Source organism: Alligator mississippiensis, chromosome 2 (genome assembly GCF_030867095.1).
Source record: "Alligator mississippiensis isolate rAllMis1 chromosome 2, rAllMis1, whole genome shotgun sequence".
NCBI lineage: Eukaryota > Metazoa > Chordata > Crocodylia > Alligatoridae > Alligator > Alligator mississippiensis.
Genome location: NC_081825.1, coordinates 9,650,475 through 9,670,899, shown reverse-complemented (window position 1 = coordinate 9,670,899; position 20,425 = coordinate 9,650,475). Strand labels below are relative to the sequence as shown.

Here is a 20,425-nt window from a genome sequence, read left to right as displayed (position 1 = left end):
GGAGAACACTGCATGTTTGCTAGCATTGTGGTTCAGAGGTTCAGTTCAGTTGTGGAGACCTATCTTGAAGACAATTGAAAGCAATCTCATATCCCTTGAAATGCAGTCATCGTTGGATCATGACCTGCCATGTCACACATGCAAAGCAGGAGGTGTGATTGTGGGATCATGCATTAGATCCATCGTGCCTCATTGCCAGTGCAGGGGGAGCCCGATCCCAGGCTTCCTCTGCACTAGCAAGAAGCGAGCTCCTAGGAGCCCCCTCAGTTAAGGGGCTCATGGCCACAGGATGCCTTATGTACCCCTTGGGCTGGGGAATCACGGCTGCCACGATCCTTCAGCCCTGCAGGGAACATGTTTCATGTACCCCTGGGACAGCCACACTCCCTGGCTGCCCAGACTCATGCCCGAGCTGCAGGATGCCACGTCCCCACATTACCGGGACCCAGAGTGGCAGCTGCTGGAGCTAAGAGTCCTCTCAGCTGACAGGGCTTCCAGCCACAGAGGAGACCCTGCTACACATGCAAATTAAAGCTTGATAGCAACCAGCTATAAAATTAGTCCACATTTTCAAGGTCTAACTCTATAGCTGGTTGGTGCTTTTACGGTGTGATAGGTACTTTGCACATGTAGCTGGTCTCCAGGTAATTAGACAATTAACCAACCAATTGTAAGACACCGTAACATGTATCCCATTTTAAGTGGGTTTTTTGGCTGTCAGAATCTGCCAGTGTTATCAAAGACCTTTCTTTCAAATAGCGTTCAGCGAGACCTTTCTTACCACCCACTGTCATGGCTCCATAAACGTAACAGGTTTAAGCAAAAACCAACCCAGAACAATATGAAAAAAAAATCTCAACTATAAATAGTCCCATGCCTGGCTGCAATTCAGACCAAATCTTCTACAATCAGGTATATTGGCTGTATCTTTTTAGGTCATGACTAACTTTGGTCTGGAGCCTTATCTCATTATTCCATATCATATCTGTCTGGCAAGTTGAATCAAGTTTCCTGTTCCATTTTGGTCCGTTTCTTCAAAACGGACCAAAACTTTAAAGTTAGGACCATAATCCTCTAGCAGTGAGTGATTTCTGTGATACGACAAAGGACTTATGAGATAATAGGTCTGTGGATTTAATTATAAATAGCTGAAAGCTTGCATGAGAATAAAGCAGTGCTTTCCTTGGGTCCTGAAGGTCCTCGGTTCTTCATTTCCCCTCATCTCGGAGCAATCTCTTCTCATGTTTATTGTTTAAGCAGCGCTATTTTGTTCTTATAACTAAAAGGGAAATCTATTATCCGCACAACAACTCCTTGAGATTCTGTGCAATGCCTATTCATTCAACACAAGTACTTTATATCATCTTGGAATCCGAACTTGAATGCATTTCAGAAGCTATAGTCTCTACGAGCTAAAAGATAATTAATGGATTTGAACAGAGTCTGAAAGACCTAACAATAGAACATTTGCATAGAGTGACATCCATTGTACAATATTTCTGAGAATGAGTAGAGCAAACACGAACAACAATTGAAGTCATATCCAAATTTATTTTTTATCATAACCATAAAAAATAGGTTATGAATATTTTTTTAATGAAAAGAGATGGCCGGTGTTCATACCAGAGCAGCACTGACTCCCCAGTGAATACAACTGAATTGGAGGCCTTTGCCTTGATAGTCGAAGCACTCCATTGGATTGGACATAGCCAGAAGAGAAGCGATCACAGAGAAATAGTTATTTTTAACCCTGGCTAGGGAAAAATGGAAAATATCAGCAAATGGAAGAGATTCAAGTACAGCGAAAGGAATTTTCACAGGAGCAGGTCCACAAGTCACCCTAAATACGGTAAGAATGGCCACAGTGCTCAATATACTCAAAACTAGAAGTAAAAAACAAAAATGTTGACAACGATTCCCCGGAAAAATGGTTTTTCCAGACACAGACACTAGTAAGCAGTTTGTTCCTAGTTCTAGGAGGAAGAGAGAGGTGTGATTATTTCTTTGTAAATACATGAAGGGATGCACAGTTACCATGGTTAAAGATCTTAGATATAAACTAGAAAGAACAACTTTGTCTAAGTAGAAAGATTAGGTAAATTTCCTAGGAAGGAATTCCTTTAGCCATTAACTCAAGATAAGCAGCAATGAGTTGATTTACTAAAAAAAAATTTAAAAAGAAAACAAAAAAAAAAGATTTAAAAGGTAATAATATGTTTGTTGGGGTGGGGTTTTTTTGGGGGGGGGTTTAATTTTTTATTTTAATTTGAGAACATCAACAGTTCTCCTTTAAATACTTACTAGACTCATTCCTTCTGATACAATTCAATTCCTGATTCTACTCCCAAGGTCTTTAGGCACAAGAAACATGCTTCAAGCTAAGACAAATAATGAGCTTTTGGTCCAATACCCAGTGCTTAGGCATCACAGTGAGTGGCACCTTAGAATACTCCATTATAAATGAGCAGCTTCTCATTTCGAGTCCCATAGCTGGATGATATGTGAGCTGGATTACATAATACCACATCGCTGCCACCTCTCTAAAAAGATTCCTCGTCTCTGTTTTTTTTCCCCACCTTCACAAGTAGTAGCTATAATGTGACAAGACTTTGTGTAGCTTCCACTGAACTACTCCGATGAAGCAATTCACCTGCCACAAATGATAAGTTAGGAAAAATGTTGAAGACCCAATGCAGAAAATGAGTGTGCAGATACACTGGCTGAATTCTTATTGGCCAAGCCAAGTTAGAGATAATGCAATTAACTCTAAGCTGTTTAATGTTTTCAGCATGATAACCCTGAAATGTAACGTAATCAATTCCAAAATTCCTGGGGATGCTCTACTTATATATGGGTACAAGCTTCTTGGTTTTGAGGCAAATCAGAACACCAGAAAAAGATTGATTCTTAGGAAAATCAGGGTCCCCAGAAACTGCCTAGTGCTGCCGACAGTGGCATCTCTTTACTAACCAAGAGTATCAGAGGCACTGACTCAATTCAGCGTGTGCATGTGGTTTATATTGAAAGGGAGGGGAGCAGGAGCCTAAGGAGAGAAAGGACAAGAGAGCAAGGACCAGAGAAATGGCAGAGACGATGACAGAAGCAAGGGCACAAACACGAGGGAGGAAGCAAAAAGGAAAGGGAAAGGAATGGTTCTTTCCAAGGGGATCTGAGCAGGGACCTTCTAAAGGAGCACAGAGATAGTGAGCGGTGATCGGAGAAGCACGGACCCAGAATAGAAATGGAGAGAGGGAAACCGTGGGCTCAGCAGAAGACACAGGGGGAGTAGTCAAGGACCTCAAACAGAAAGATAGAAGCACAAAAAAAATTTGAGAGGAGGTGAATGGAACAAACCCCAAATGGGAAAGAAGAGAAAAAAGGAAAGATTCAAAGCATTGGTGGGCAATAGAAATGCAAAGGGGAAAACAAAGATGCAGGGGCTTGTCCAGTACGCAAAGGTACAGAGACCCGAGCCAGGGAAACACCACATCCCGGGCATCTTGAAGAAGGGCAGAATAAGCCATGAGGAGTCTCGCTGGTGTTGGGGTGGAGGAGAATGTGGAAAATGGTACAAAGGGAGGGGGACACAAAGCCTTGGGCATGCGACAAAGGCAGGCATAAGTGATCTACAGAGCTCATAGCACAAGGAAGGGGGTCTTGAGTAAGTTGGCGGTTAAGTCCCTGAAATAGATGGACAAAGGGTGGTGCACCGTTTTGTTTTTGGCGGGGGGAGGGTTTGTTTGGGGGTTAGGGGAAGCAAGAGGCAGGAATGCAAAGAGTCACCTTGGACACAATGTGCTTGAAGGGCAGAATCTACAAATTGTGAAAACCTCTAGTTATGAAATCCTCTAGCATGGTCACAGCATCAGTAAAACCATGGCTGTCCCACATTTGCATGCCCCTTTATAGATTTGTAGGTTCATACATTGTGAGGGGATGGAAGGGACCTCACAAGATCATCGGGTCCAGCACCCCTGCATTAGGCAGGAAAGACAACTGGGGTCAGGTGACCCCAGCAAGGTGACTGTCTAGTCTCCTCTTGAAGATTTCCAGGGTAGGTGACTGCACCACCTCTGCGGGGAACTTATTTGATAATCTGGACACCCTAGTTAGAAGTTTTTCCTAGTGTTAAGCCTAAAGCAGTCTTCCAGAAGTTTGTGGCCATTACTCCTGGTCTTCCCCAGGGGTGCCCTGGTGAACAGTTGTTCATGTACACCCCTGATGTAGTGGTAAGCTGCTACCAAGTCCCCTCTCAGCTTTCTCTTTTTTACACTGAAGAGTCCCAGGTCCCTCAGTCTTTCCCTGCATGGCTTGCCATGCAAGTCTCTGATCATACAGGTGGCCCTTGTCTGGACTCCCTCAAGCTTTTCCACATCCTTCTTGAAGTGTGGCACCCAGAACTGGATGCAGTACTCCAACTGCGGTCTCACCAATGCTGAGTAAAGCGGAAGACTCACCTCCTCGACTTCGCTGGAGATGCATCAGTTGATCCATGCTAGAGCACTGCCAGCTCATATTCGTACTATGATCTATTATCAGCCCTAGGTCCCCTTCAGTCGTGGTGCTAGTCAGTTTGGTGCCACCGAGCCTGTAAGTATGTTGGGAATTGTTCGTTCCCAGATGGAGCACTTTACACTTCTCAATGTTGAACTTCATCTGATTCTGATCTGCCCAGCTTGCCAGCTGACTAGGTCCGCCTGTATCTGTAGCCTATTTTCAAGCATGACCATGCTCCCCATAACTTGATGTCGTCCGGGAACTTGACCAGTGAGCTTTTCACCCCCACATCCAAATCATTGATAAAGTTATTATAAAGTTATTGTAAAGCACTGGACCAGTCACGGACCCTTCAGGGGCACCACTGGCCATTTCTCACCAGGACAACACAAATCTGTTCATTAGAACTCTCTGGGTCCTACCCACCTAAATGTCAAGCAGTTAAGCCCGCAATCCTCCAATTTTCCTGTGAGAACATCATGGGATACTTTTTCAAGTCTAGGTATACAATGTCGACCTCCTCTCCGTTGAACAGGTGGCAAGTTACCTGGTCATAGAAGATGAGACTGGCAAGACAAGACCTGCCCGTGATGAAGGCATGCTGGCTGTCATTAAGAATCCAACCTTCTACAAGCCTATCACACGTAGACTCCTTGATTAATTTTTCCAGGATTTTCCCTGGGATAGAAGTTAGGCTAATTGGCCTCTAGTTGCCTGGGCCCTCTCTCCTCCCCGGCTTGAAGATGGGCACACCAATGGCCCTCTTCCAGTCCTCAAGGACCTCCCCCCAGCACCATGAGTTGTGGAAGAGTTTTGCCAGAGGTCCCACAATTACTTCAGCCAGTTCCTTCAGCACTCTCGGATGAAGTTCATCAGGTCCTGCTCACTTATAAATGCCTAACTTTTCTAACTGATCATGCACCAGCTCAACATCAACAGTTGGAAGGTTGTCATTCCCACTATTCCCTTTCTGAACCTTATCTAGTACAATTTCTAGACTTGAAGATCTACAAGGTCCCTTCTGACCCTGCTTCTACGATTCTATGATTCTATAAACAGCTGTCCTGTTGTTAAGCAATGGCCCCACACTTCCATTTGTCTTTCTCCTGTTCCCTACATACCTAAAGAAGGACTTCCTGTCCTTGATTTCTGTTGCCAGCTTAAATTCAGTCGCTAACTTAGCCTTTCTAATCTGCTCCCTACACGTGTGGGCTATTGTTGTATAGTCCTCCTTGGGGACTCTCCCAAGCTTCCATTGTTTGTACACCTCTTTCTTGTTTTTCAAAAGGACCATGATATCCCTATTAAGCCAAGAGGGCTTACCAGCCCTTCTGCTACCTTTCTTCTGCATGGGAATGGACTTCTTTTGCACTTTCAGGATTGTATTCTTGAGGAACAACCACTCTTCATGCACCCTTTTCACCTTCAGTCCCTAGTCCAGCACCCTTCCCCTGCTTTTGCCCTGAGCCTGATGAAATTCACATTTTTTGAAGTCCAAAACTTCAACCCTGGTAGCTGATTCACCTGCCTTGTGACAGACAGCGAGCATGATGGTTTCGTGGTCGCTGTTGTCCAGGCTGCCCTCTACATTGAAGTCACTCACCAGATCATCTCCTTTGGCCAAGACCAAGTCTAGGAGAACGTTACCTATGGTCGGCCTGTGCACTTCCCGACTCAGGCAGAGCTCTTCAATACAAGTCAGGAAGCAACACGACCGATCCGACTTAACCAAGTGGTCCTCCCAAGAGATGTCTGAATAATTTAAGACACCCATGATTACTATGTCCCGTGCACACATGGCCTCTGCCAGTTCTTGAGGGAATTCTAGATCAAGTTACTCCCCTTGGTTTGGTGGTCTGTAGTATATACCTACAGATAGGTCTCTCTCACCGCCCCCATTTCCCATACTTTGACCCAGAGGGTTTTGAGCCACTCTTCTTTGGAGCAGATGTTGGCCTCCAAGAAGATATACTGCTTCCTCACATAGAGAGCTACACTTCCACCTTTCTTCCCTACTCAGTCTCTTCTGTGCAGGGTGTAGCCCTCTACGGTTACATTCCAATCATGTGAGGAGTCCCACCAGGTCTCAGTAATCCCTACTTGATCGTAATACCCATTGGAGAGTAGAAGGGCTAGCTCCTCCTGCTCCTGGCATTAGTGTGCAGGCACCTAAGTCCTCCATTTGAGACCCTCGATTTCCTGTCACAATGAGGGAAAACCATTCCCTCAGGTCTTGCAAGAATGCCTCTCCTAGTGTCCCCAACTTTGGAGCTTTCTTGTGTGCCAGTCCCTGGGCACACTCCAGTCAGTGTTTCCCCATCCCCCTAGTTTAAAGCTCTATCTAGAAGACTGGCCATCCTGGCTGAGAACAGGGGCTTACACCTCCGCATGAGGTGGATGCTGTTCCTTCCCAAGAGGTCTCTTTCCCTGAAGCGTGCACTGTGGTCGAAGAAACCGAAGCCATCTCTATAGCACCACTGCCAGAGTTGTCGATTCACTTCTTCAATGCATCCTTCTCTCCTAGGTCTATGGCCCACAACTGGGAGCACAGAGAAAAAGACTATCTGGTCCCCCTACCCTTTGAGTCCAGGCCCAAGAGCCATGTAGTCATTCATGACCCGGTCTGGATTACTCTTGGCTGAATCATTCGTGCCCACATGGATGAGGAGCATAGGGTAGTGGTCGGCAGGCCGGACAAGCTAAGAGATCCTCTCCGCAACATTCCAGATGCGGGCCCCAGGGAGACAGCAGACCTCATGGGCTAGGATGTCCGAATGGCAGATGGGTCCCTCGGTGCCCTGCAGGATCACCTCATATTTCCTACAGACCTCTTAACTCAGAGGATAAATGGGCTGTCTCCAACAGTTCCAGAAATACACAAGAAATACACCAGTATACACCAGAGAAATACACAAGAAAGAATCAACCAACATACATCATCAGTCCCTTAGAAACATTTGTTTCTGAACTACAGCGAATAACACCTCTCACTTCAATGCATACATTACAAGCACAATCCTGAGACTGCATGGAAAATAAAATCACACTCATAAGTTCCAAGCCCAATACAAAACAACCTTAAATATGATTGCTGTTTCAGAACTACACTCCATTATTTGTGTTGTTTACTCAGTGCCTGTCTCCCTTTTCGTTCCATCTCCTTTTGTGTTGTATCCCTTTCCTCTCATTCTGTCATCTGAATTGCTACACCGCAATGTCATTTTACTTTATACCTTTCACTCAAGTGTATTCGACTGTGTTCTATGCGCCACAGAAACATGACGCGCGCTGAATTCTAATCTTCTAAGTGAGGGGATGCAGCACTTCACAGTACCAGGATTGTATTCAGTGCACTGCTTTAAGCAGCTGGTAACAAGTCAATTAAACTACAGGGTTTGACTTCAAAATAATTATCTTAGGAACTCTGTTTATATTCTTGAAAACTAAGCACCAACACCAAGATGTACACATAGTGGTGATATTTCACCATTTAATAACTGCAAACAGAATAGCATAGTGCTTCCCTCTTTTCCTCTTGCGTCACTTCCCATATGTTTTGGACAAAGCCTAGTTATTGCATATAAGAATTTGTCCTGGGACTCTCATCTGAGCCGATATGATAACATGTTTGGCACTTGTCAAGAGGTCATAAAGAAATTCAAGTCAATAAGAAATAACGAAGGACTGGGGAAAAGGGAAAACATGCATCCAATGTCTCCTTATTAGAATGATCTGAAACTGTTTAGAAAATTGTGCAGTAAATATTGGAAAGAAAATTAAGAACATAAGTGTCATAACATAAGATGGTAACATGAACTTGGTTTATACATCACTTATTTTTTTGTGAGACTCGCTGTTAAGCAAAACTATTGGCATATTGCATATTACAAGAGCTTGTCATTGCCCTGAGACAAGAAAATATTTTTCACCATCCTGACAGAACAGTGTTGGTTCCAGGACACAGCTGGACTTTGCACATTAGAAAGTGGGAACAGAAAATAAGAATATAAGAAGTGCCATACAGGTTCAGACCAATGGTCCATCTACTCCAGTATCCTACCCCCAGTAGTGGTATGGGTGGATGCTATAGAAGAGAGGGAGAGCATTGAACCAGATAGCTCTAGAGTGATTTATTCAGTACCCTCTCTGGCATCCACTGGTATTGGTTTAGAGATGCCACAGGAAACATCTGCAACTGTCCCAATCAACAGCCATTAATAAGTCTATCATCCACAAATTTGTCTATTCCCTTTTGAACCCAATTAAGCTTTTTGCTTCTGCCACCTCCTGTGGCAATGAATTCCACACGTTAACTACGTAGTGCATAAAAAGTACTTTCTCTTATTTGATTTAAACCTGTCTCCTACTAATTTCAGTGGTTACCCCCTAGATCTAGCCCACACAGTCCACACCCTTCATGATTTTATAGAGCTCTATCATATTTCCCCTCAAGTCTTTTCCTTTCCAAATTGAAGAGTCCAAGCCTTTTGGGTCTCCCTGTATGACAAGTGCTTCAGGCCCCTGATCATTTTGGTTTCCCATCTCTGTACCTTTTCTAAGTCTACTACATCCTTTTTGAGATGCGGAGACCATAACTTTATGCAGTATTCAAGGTGTGAGCACACCATGGATTTGGATAAGGGCACAATAATGTTCTCCTTTTTGCTTCCAGCTCCCTTCTTAATAAAGCTCAATATTTTATCTGTTTTTAGTTGCTACTGCACACTGAGCTGATGATTTTAGAGAACTGTCTACAAGGCCTCTTTCCCGAGTCATAACATCTAGTTCAAAACCCAGCATGGTGTACATATACTTGAGGTTATTTTGCCCCAGATGCATTCACTAACATCACAGAGACTTCTTGCAAGAGATGCAAACTATTTCAAGGTGCATGTGTACTTTCACTAAGTAATCGTGTGAAATAGAGAAGGTGTAAATGAAATTGCAATGTACTGGGTTTCCAATACGGGACCATCACAGAAAAGTACTTCTGGGAAAATAGTCCTTGATGGAGACATAAGAATCAAGAGGAGAGTACACGAAAGAAGAAAACAGAACATCTAAGAGCATTTCGCTGCAAATGAGGGCATGTAAGATAACAGGTTTTGTAAAGCCATGAAAAGGAACTGACAAGATACAACCAAGTAAGGTGAAGAGAGCAATAAAATCCTGCAGACAGAGGCCAGAGTTTGTTTCTGGGATACTGTCTGTAAAAAAAGTGACATACTGAGAGTCAAAAAGGGAGGGGAAAAAAAAAAAAAGAGAGAAAACTTCTATGAAAATAAATGCATGCTGCACGTAGTGTGGGAACACATGAGCTAGCTCAGGTTCCAAAACCAGCATAGGAGGAGTTTCAAGAAATTTTATATTAGTTAATTTTCCCTGCTCAGAAGTATGAAAGATCTGTTCTACTGTGACTAGACTATTTTCAGTAGCTGCAGTAGCACGGGTAACTCAACACTATATTCAGTGCACAGGGCAGGCACACGTGAAATCTAGTATACCTAGACAGCTTCAGTTTTTAGTGTAGGAGACCAAGCATGTAATGCACAGTTTCTTTGGTTTGAAAATTCATTTTTCTCTCTCTATTCTTAAAAGAGTATACTTATGTGTTAGAAGGCTGCTTGAAAAATTCTTATGTAGAGCCAAAGGAAGCGTAGCAAAGGAAAGAGCATCAAGAACTGCAGCACACAAGTAGTTTTCATTCAGAAGGGGATGGAAGTCCTGCATCCTATAGCCTGACCCACACAACGTGTAAAACATGCAGAGACAACGAATACGACAACTGGAGAGGATGCATATGACAGACACGGTCATCTGTATTTTGATCATCGTGCCTGACAAATCACCAGATCAGGCTATCAAATGATGCACTTTGAGGCAGCTTAAGGGGAGCCCACTTAAGTTAGAGGGGAAAAGGATTAGGAAGGAGACCTGAAGTAGGGAAAACCTCAGCAGGGGCTTTCCATACCAAACAAGTGGAAAGTCCTAGCTCGTGCTACCAACAGTTGGGGATGGGAGCAGAAGTCTTAAGAAGAGGTGCCTGAGGATGTGACACAAAGCAATACCTGCATTTTGGAAAAGAACTGTAGAACCCATAACATGGATTAAAACAATGGTAGAATTGGGGAAAGACTTGTTTTGGAAGTAAAATAACAATTGAGGTGTTGTACTGGTATTTTTTAAAAGCAGACTTCAAGAAGGGCATGGGTATCTCTGAAGCACGAGAACTAGCAGGAATTCTAATATTATAAAAGCTTTAGTCTGTCTGGCCATAACACTTTATTCGCACTCTGATTGGTTGTCTCGGCAGCCAATCACAATGCTTACTGAAACAACCAGAGTGCTCTGCACAGACAGAAGTGCTGCCATCGCCCAGCAGGGCCAGGGCAGGTGGGCAAGGGCAGCGGTGCTGGCCTCATCCCCCTCCCTGGTGCTGCTCCTTGGAGGCAGAGGGGGATGGGAACAGGGATGGGGACAGGGGGAAATGGGCCCGGACCTGACACAGTGGGGGGATAGGGTGGACCAGGGGGGAACGGGGCCGGATGAGAAGCAGGGATGGGGCCGGATGCAGGGCTCCATCCCCACCCCCTCCCTATTACAGTGGGGACTGAGGGGCCAGACTGGGTGGACAGGGGGGGGGGGGGCACATGGAGCTGGACTGGGGCGAGGGGGAAGCCCATGGGGCCAGAGGCAGAGCGGCAGCAGTGCAGGGTGTTGGTTGGTACTGCTTCGGCCCCACCCACCCCTCCCGTCATTCTTGACAGGCAATTGGGTAGTTTCCAATATGAGGGAATGGCAGCTTGACCTCAGGAAAGACCCTGCTCTGCATGCACGCACATGCACACGCACACACTCAAACTACATTACTCCTTTTGCTGTACTTTAACTAAAAGCTTATGCACTATTATCATAAATTGGAAAAGCAATTCATTTCCTATGAATGCTCCATGGTTTTGGAATATTTCTCTTCACCTTGGTTCAAAATAATATTGTACCAGTGGTGAACTATGAAATACAGCACAGCATTTGTTTCTATTTTTCCTAATCATGGATTATAATAAATAGTATTACTGCACTTAAGTTGTGCATGTTATATATTGTGATTTCTTGACGTGTACTTCTAAATTACTTGATATGTCCATAGAGCATAGAGATGGGTTCACTTTTTTTTTTCCTTTTTAGATGGCATAAGAACAATTCCAAATAAATAAACCAATATTACCCCAAGAAGTAAGTGCTCTATCGAGATGTGGAAGACTCTCACCATGTTATTTAATAGCTCTTTTCAATCTCTTGGTTATAAGATATAAAGTTCAGACTCCTGTGAAAATGTGTCGTTACACATCATAAACATTTTGCCTATACAATCTGATCCTATTGAAATCTCTGTGGAAGTGGACCTGTGGAAATTATGTTTTATCTTTTATCTGTGAAAGCTGCATCAGACATCCATTAGCAACTAATCTTAATGTCAAATTCCACACCTGGCAGAATTTTATTGCAGTCACTTTCCAATTTCTGACTTTTCTTAAAATTAGTAGTGATACTTCAGCCATAGGGACATTTAAACAAAGTTAGTTCTTTCTTTACATGACAATACTAAATGAATTTATATATTTTAGCAATTAATCCTGATCACCTAAAAGATACCATTCCAATTCACTTTTCCATAGAAAGTATAGTACGTATAAAAAGAACCGGGAAGTATCGAAGATCGATTTGTATATTTTTGATTTTTTTTTGTGACATTTCAACTCATATTTTAATGAAAATACTTCAGTTAAATAACAACATTTTTTGGAATACATTATTTAAAGTTTGGCAAGTCTTTAGAGTGTTATTCAGTGTCTGGAAAAGAGAAGAAATGGCTTATCGATACTAACTGCATTATAAACAGTTTATTTAAAAATAAACTGATCTCATGTTTCACCTAGTAGCATAAAAGATTTTTTTAAAAGGTTAAAATGATAATTAAGAAGGATCACATTGTTCTTTAATTGTTTGCTAACTATTTGATGCTTGATAGCAAAAAGATATGGAGAGCAATGAGAAGTAGTATTTTGTATTATTCAGACTTGAGGGGAAGAGTTTAACTGGCTTAAAAAAAAATCTGAATTTCAAAAAACCTGACTGACAAAATGTCATATTCCATGTCCAGGAGTAAGTCAGTGGAAATGATAATAGTTCATGACATGTTCTAGACACCACATGAAGTCACATCTTGTAAGTGCTTAAGAAAAACTAGGGGTGCACCAATAAAGATTTTCTTGGCCGATACCGATAGCCAATTATTCACCGGGCACATCAGCCGATACCAATCCAAAAACCAATTTATAGGGATGCAGCCAGGCAGCGTGGACAGCAGCGCCCTGCTGGTAGGTTCGTGGAGGGGAAGCAGTGTGGGGGAGGGAAGGGCACATGGGGTCCAAACTGAGGCCCCCATGGTGATGGAGGGACTGAGGGAGGGGCTGGGTGCGCTGCCCAGACAGGGGGGTGAATGGGATCCCAGGGCCGGGGCACTGAGCGGGATGGAGCCACAGGTGGCTTATCCAGTGGACCAGTGTCCTGGAGCTTAAAAATGGTTGTAGGGGTGCTTGTACTAAAGCTCATGAGCTTTACTTCAAGCACCGCTGCCATCATTTTTAAGCATAGGAATGCTTTTAACCAGACTGGCGCAGGACTCGGGCAGATGTGGTCTGCTTGCTGAGGGCTTGGGGATCTCCGCCCTGCTGCCTGTGCTCTGGGAGCCGTGCGCTGGCCACGTGTCACCTACCCACGCAGCAGGAAGCAGAACGCGCCACTGCCATCGCTGCCAGGTGGGCAGGGCACATGTAGCCAGCATGAAGCTCTCAGGTCAAAGGCAGGAGGGTGAAGAGCCCCAAGCCTGCAGTGAGCAGCCCTCATCTGTCTGAGAACTGCACGCAAATTTGGAGGGCACAGGCCCAACTACCTCCCCTAGAGATGTGCGCAGTGGCAGGAAAGTACCCTCACTTCTCACCCGCCCACACCCCCTGGGTGAGCTGCCCATGGCTCCATCCCACTCCCCACCCCTGGGTCCCATTCGCCACCCTGACTGGGCAGCGCCCCCAGCCCCTGCCCCTTTCCCTCCCTCACCATTAGGGCCCTTGATCTACACCCATGTCCCTTCCCTCTGCAATGCCCCTTTCCTTCCACAGACTTACCTGCAGGGCTCTGCTCTCCACACTGCCAACAGGGCACCCAGTTGGCTGCAGGAGAGGGAACAAGCATTCCCTCATCGGCCCACATAGAGCAATTATTCAGTAGTGGGGGCTTAATTTTGCAAGACAGAAGAGGAAAATTGTCAGATGTAAATTTTGAAATGCAGCTTTTGCTGAAGTTCAATAAGCATGTTTAAACAGTTTCTGCTATGCACCTGAACATCCTTTTTCTCATTTAAACTGATTTTCTCATTTCAATCTAATTCTGATTTTCAGACACTTTCATTATTCCTAATTCAGATGTATTTCATACCCTTTTGTTACCTTTTGAGCAATAAAAATGGTAAGAACAGAGGGTTTTTTTTGTGGAAACAGCTTTCATCTGTCACCTGGCTATGAATATCTCCTTTCTGTTATTCTGGTGTACCTGTATGATGCATTGACTTTTACAAAGTACTTCACATGGAGAGGGTGAGAAGGATTTAACATTGCATAGGTATTGGTAAATTGTTATTCTGAAAACTGTATGACAAGTACAACATTGTTTTCAGGTAAAGCAGGGTGAGTGCTGAGAAAATGAGTGTGCTTCTCTGGGCTTATGGAAAAGAAACCCACTCATTGCATTTGAAAATGAAAAATGATGCTAAGAGGCAATTCACCGTGTTTCACACATTTCTCACGAATCAACTTAACTTCTAACTAGTTCCTCTTTTTAACTTACCTGTTAACTAGTTGAAAGTGGAAATACTTAACTTTTAACTTAACTCAAGTTAATTTTAAAGGCTGCTAACTCTTAACTTTAACTAGTTACATTTTTCATAAACTTTACCCATGACTGCCGGTGGGGGAAAACCTTAGATTGGGTTCTGCCATTTTTTAAATCGGTCTACATGTGCTAAACTTCTGTTCTGTTACAGGTCTAGACCAGTTTCCATTCATTTATACTGGTAGAAGTGTCATGCCTGTACCTGGCTCCTGTAACTTAAGTACACCCTTTCCTAAAGGTCTTACACCTTGTGGGCACTCTGAGTTTGCAGTGCAACCCTTTAGAGAGACATGACAACTGAAGCAGAGCTCACTTGCTTGCTCTTGCTCTCTCCCTCCCCCTCTGTCCTTCGCCCTCCGCTCAACGCTTCTCCCTTCTTCTGCAGAGTTTTTTATTTCCTTGGTAGCAGTTAAATCAGATACATCTATCTACTGCAAATGCACACTTGCCTGCCCCTTCCACTGACCAAGCTTCCTACTACTTGGGAGTTCTTCTGAGTTTCTCCCTTATTTTCTGTGGATTTTAAGAACTAGCATTAACATTTAATTTCTTTGTTCTGCTTCTGGGAAAGCCCATGGCTCCAAGCCCATGCCCTGTACATGAAGATAGACTTGTCTCCTTCATCTTCAGTTATCCAAACATATTGTTGCTCCCTTTTGAATGGGAACTATCAAGATCTATTAGCCCTGTGTTCTGGTTCTCAGAGATTCCTTTCATAGCTCTGACAGCATGCGATTCATAGAGTACAGAGTGAAATTCAACAGTAATAATAGCTTCCACCACAGGTGTAGGCAACTGTCAATCCTCTGGATCATGGTATACATGTAGGAGGTCTAGTCAGATGCCTGATGGATCCATTTGTGGCTGATAAGCCCAATTCAAAAGTGATGCAGCTTGTTTCAAGTTTCACAGATCCACATGTCGTCTGAGCTGGAGTCCAAATTTACAGCATACTGCTTTCTCCTTTCTCACTTTGCTTCCATCCTATGGATCAAAGCTGCTTCAAGCTGAGCTGCACCCAGTGCCAGATGTTCGCTCTAGACCAAATGGGACTCTGTGCACTCCTCCCAGCTTTCTATGCTGATGTTGAATGACTTCATATCATTTTTGCACATATTGTGGTATTGTCATAGAAGTCAACCCTGATCTCCAACACAATGCACAAGATTATTATACAAGGGACCCAAATGTCTGCTGTGTCATCTCATCGTCGAAAAGTAAGGCTGGAAGGAACCTCAAGAGGTCATTCGGTCCAACTCCCTACCTGAGGTAGGAAAGGCTTACCATATGAGGTCCCATATGAAGGTCCCATATAAAGACTGACCCTGAGACCTTGGCACTATTAGCACCATGCTCTAACAAACTGAGTTAATCTGCTGCTCTTGGCCTGATGACAAGGAGTACAACATTGAAGGTTCATTCACCCACAACTCTACCAACATCACATATGCCATCACCTGCTTATAATGGCCCTTTGCTGTCTACACTGGACAGACCAGGCAACCTCTACATGTAAGAACGAATGAGCGAACACCAAATTTGACATCAGCTGCAGAAAGACAAGAAAGCCCGTAGCAAACGCTTCAACTTCTCTGGACACACCATCGCTGATCTCGGGAGTGCTGTTCATGGGGGGGGGAAACTATCAAGAGGATTAAAAACCAGTTTGAATGGGAAACTGCAGAACAAGAAATCATCCACAAAGAGGAATGTGTTAAGTACGGTTTAAACAGGGACAACAGATTTTTATTTCATTACCTGGATGAGCTTTTGTGATCCTCTTTGTTCCTATGGTTTTACTGATCATTTGCTAGTTTTTCTCCTAGCACGACCCTCCTCCCCACTCTCCCTCCTCCCTCCCTTGTCTTTTGTATTCTAATGTCTCTCTCTGTCTTATACTCTGGTTTTATGCAGTCCTTTCACAGTGTCTGATGAAGTAAACTTGAATTCAGAAAAGCTTGTGCTAGATTTATATATATATTATTTAGTCTATAAAGGTACGCATTGACCCTGCCCTCCAAGGCTATACAGGCAGACTCCTCAAATACATCTGTATAGTAACTACAAGTTAGTTTACTTTCTGGCCTATTAAACCTGTTGGTAAATCAATGGGTAAATCAAAAACCAGCTGACTGTTAGGTTTATAAACAAGTAGAGTTTGTCGTGGGGGTTTGGGGAGTAATTCTGTGAGTATAATGTTTCCCAAACGAAGTCCCCGCTCCGTGTTTCTAGGAGAGCTGTTCTCAAAGACCCTTGACTTCTTAAACTGGAAGTGTTGATCATCAGGGTATTTTTCCTTTTCATTGCAGTAGGAAAAAAAAATCTTATTACTGTTTCCACTCTGTTACAGTAGTAATGACCTTACATTTGTATAGTCTTTTTCATCCAGATGGGACTCTCAGTATTTTTCAAACTACATACTACAATTACTTCATCCAGCAGTGAAGAGCAGCCCTCATTCAGATGAAGTGCAACAGCTGTTTATAACAACGTTTGACAGCATACAGCAATTTAGGACAGGAAACAAAGAATACCCTGCTCAATTGAAACTGCAGGGGAAGCTTTTAGGTTGACAGTGTAATTATCCAAGCTGGAATTTAGCCAGGAAATCCACTTGCAGTATTCTTGCAAAACACACCCCGAGATCGTTATTCCATCCATTTATGTCATCTAGCTAAACATATCGGTTCACACTTCACCAGAGTTAGACTGGCTCATGTGCCAGAGTGCTAATAGCTGCACATGGATGTCTCCTGCTCACATATTGACAAGCACATCCTGTGCAGATCCATAAGCCATTCCATTCCTATGGGAGGAAATCCCCTTGTATCTTAACTAAATATAGATGTCTAAATAATCACACGTTCTACTGTTTAAAATTTCTGCTCATATTCATTCTCCTTATCTTTTACAAAAGCATTTATGCCTTTCCAGAGAGTTGTGTCCCATGACCAATTTAAACGCACGCACCAGCCAGAAAACTAATCATCAAGGAAAAGGCATTCCTCTCAGGTGCCTTTAACTTTACAAAGCGTGGATTTACAAATTAATTAGCACTGACTAACATAAGATGCTAATGAAAAAGCAAGCTGAATAAGGAGCTCAGATATTGAAATAGACTATGTGGATTGTTCTAAGCAGGATCAAGGAGTCTACGAAAAAGCAAGAAAAAATGAATGATAAAACACCGAAGGGATATACCCACATGAAGATATTCAGAGGCAGCAAGGGCACAGAAGGCAGTACTGAAATACTGGATGAGATGCCAATATACAAAGAATAAGTGCAGTATCTAATATCTAAGGACCGGAGTAGCTGACAAATTATACTGTTGAATACCAGAGCATCAAGCAACAATACCAAGGTCATTAAAATGCCGTGCAAGAGAAAAGTCTAAAATATATGTAAAATATTATCACATTCATATTAAGGCATGACAGTTGCACATAAGGAATACAATCTGTCCAAGTAGGTAGAATGGAGATCCACCAGAGAAACAGTGTTCAGATAGTTGTAGGCGCAGGAGGTCTCAAGAAGGAACCAGGTAAACCACGCAGAGGACAGCACTTGTAAGTCATCTGGGGAAGGCACAAGGCGAAGAGGGGGATATCCTAATGCCACTGCCCTCTGGGAACAATTTCTTACCAACTGAAGATGAGAGTGCTAACACCTAACACACATTGCAATGAACTAAGAACCGTTCACCCAACTCTTTCAGGCTCCTTTGAAAATCCCAGCTGGAGTTCAGCCAGTCTTGTACTAAGTCCCAGGACTGAGCATCCTGGCAGATGGTATCTTTAGATTATAGGATTTACAATGGAGCAAACTGACATGCCCTTAATTATGCTGCCAGTAAAGGGGATAACTATAATCAAAGTCAATAAATGTGAAACATCAGGACGGATATTTACTACAAACCCATTCCTGTACATCCCCCACCCGGTCATCCTGCCAATAAAATATCAGAAATGGAAAGAACTGCCATGCACATTACGTTCTCCAAGCGAATTCTTAGACCAGATCCAAGATTATTTCTGAAATTCAAATCGCTATTGTTGTTGTTTATTTGAAAGCAGGCTTCCTACAATACTAACTGTATATGCTAAACTTTGCAAAACCATTACTACTGTCATGAAAAGAAATTTCATTTTCACATGCCATTGTGAAAGATGCTTGCTAGATAAGTAGTTTGCATATTGTATTGAAGTTACCACTTTCACCTACACAATGTGCAAGCCAACCTTAACATGAATTAAATCACCAGCTTATAGCGAAGCCCTTTGGTTTAATATTGTTAACAGTATTGTACCTTAAGGCTGTGTACTTTGTAAATGAGATACTTAAAATGCAAAGATTTCTATAAACACTGAAACGCTGGATCAATAATTAACTGTTCATTTTTCCCCTCGCAAAACACTGATTATAAATACATTATGCATTTTTTTTCCTGAAGCTGTTCTTCACAGGCTAGCTGCAAACTTTTTCCTGCCTAATTTTCATTACAAAGGCAGTCCACTGCACCACAAAATAAAGAAGTAGCTGAAGCACAAGTGAGCCTTGTGATTTTGCATCAGCACCAGGAATTCAAGACAGCAGGGCTGGAGCTTCCCATTTCCTGAGTCAATGGAGCTGGTGAAACAGTCATCACTTCCATGGCTAGTGCTACATAAACAACAGGGTTAACACTGAAAATACAATGCAATATACAGTTTATACGTAATTTTCATCACATTATTATTCAGGGAGCAGCTGGCACATTAGTTCTGGAAGAGATCCAATAATGTATCAAATGTAATAAATCGGGACAGCTTCATTCAACATACCTTGTTTGCGTACATCCTCTACAGCAGCGACCAATTCCTCCTTGAGATCCTGGCTCTCCTTAGCAATTTGATCTCCTTTCTCCAAGAAGTTTTGAGTGGCTTGCTCTACTGAAGCAGCCAACACATGAGCCTTTTTTGATCGACCTTTCTTTTTACCAGATGGCCCTTTATTGCTTGTATTAACAAGGGTTGTCACCTTTGGAAAAGAGAGGAAAGAAATGGTTTTCAAGTTAACACAATATTATCATAGCTTCTTGAAACAAAACTGAAGAGACCCTCAAGAAGACACCTAGCCCATGTCCCTTGTCCCAAGACAGGATCAACTACTTCAGAACCACTAATGATAGGTGTTGGTTCATGAGCATGGACAAATATACATTTAACTTCTATGAAAAGGGAGGGGGGATCTACTACTTAGGAGCATTCATCAACTGCTATGCTCTGCTATGTCTGCATGACCCTGTAGTGATGCAAGTTAGCTAAATTGTCCAGCTTTGTGAATGAACCAGGGCTAAAAGTGCAGTGTTTGCTGCACTTGTATCACTACAGAATCATGCAGCTATAAACAGTTGTATCATAACGGCTTCTATCAGAATCCTTTCATATTAACGCAGGTGTTAATATACCTAGGGTGACCATGCGTCCGTCACCTGTCTATACCTAAGGTGACCATACATCCCGGTTTGGCCGGGACACTCCAGATTTCTGTAGGCCGGTCCCGGCCACTTGGTCAAAAGTCCCAGGCTGGAGTGGGAGGTGAAGCAGCATGCTTAGCCAGGCAGGCAGCAAGGCAGGCACCACTACTGTTGTGTGGGAGCAAGATGGGTGAAATGGAGCAGGTGCCACCCTGCCCACATGTGGCACATCCTTGATCCTGCACAGGAGTAGCAGTGCCTGCCCAAAGGCCGGCCTGGCACACCATGCCACTCCGCTTCCCCACCTGAATGCAGCCCAGGACTGTTGACCAACCGGCCGGGAAAGGGCTACAGAATCCTGAAGCATCTCAGCCAAACTGGGATGTGTGGTAACCCTAGCTATACCTTGTTCCAGTGGGATACAATATATCTTAATTTGGCAGGTGTACCACAAATTAGTCCTGCACCATCTCCAAGTGCCATTCCGATCCCCTTACCCTGCCCAGTCTGCTACTATACTTG

At 43.4% G+C, this 20,425-nt stretch overlaps 1 protein-coding gene across 7 annotated transcripts in view; it reads right to left on the bottom strand.

Moving 5' to 3' along the window:
• CTNNA2 (catenin alpha 2) overlaps positions 1-20,425 on the bottom strand; it is an 884,847-nt gene that overhangs the window by 646,630 nt on the left and 217,792 nt on the right. For all 7 annotated transcript variants that reach the window (XM_059721437.1, XM_059721436.1, XM_059721434.1 and 4 more), the window contains one exon: positions 19,269-19,464. In XM_059721437.1, the coding sequence (XP_059577420.1) occupies positions 19,269-19,464 (196 nt within the window). The remainder of the gene's footprint in view (positions 1-19,268; positions 19,465-20,425) is intronic.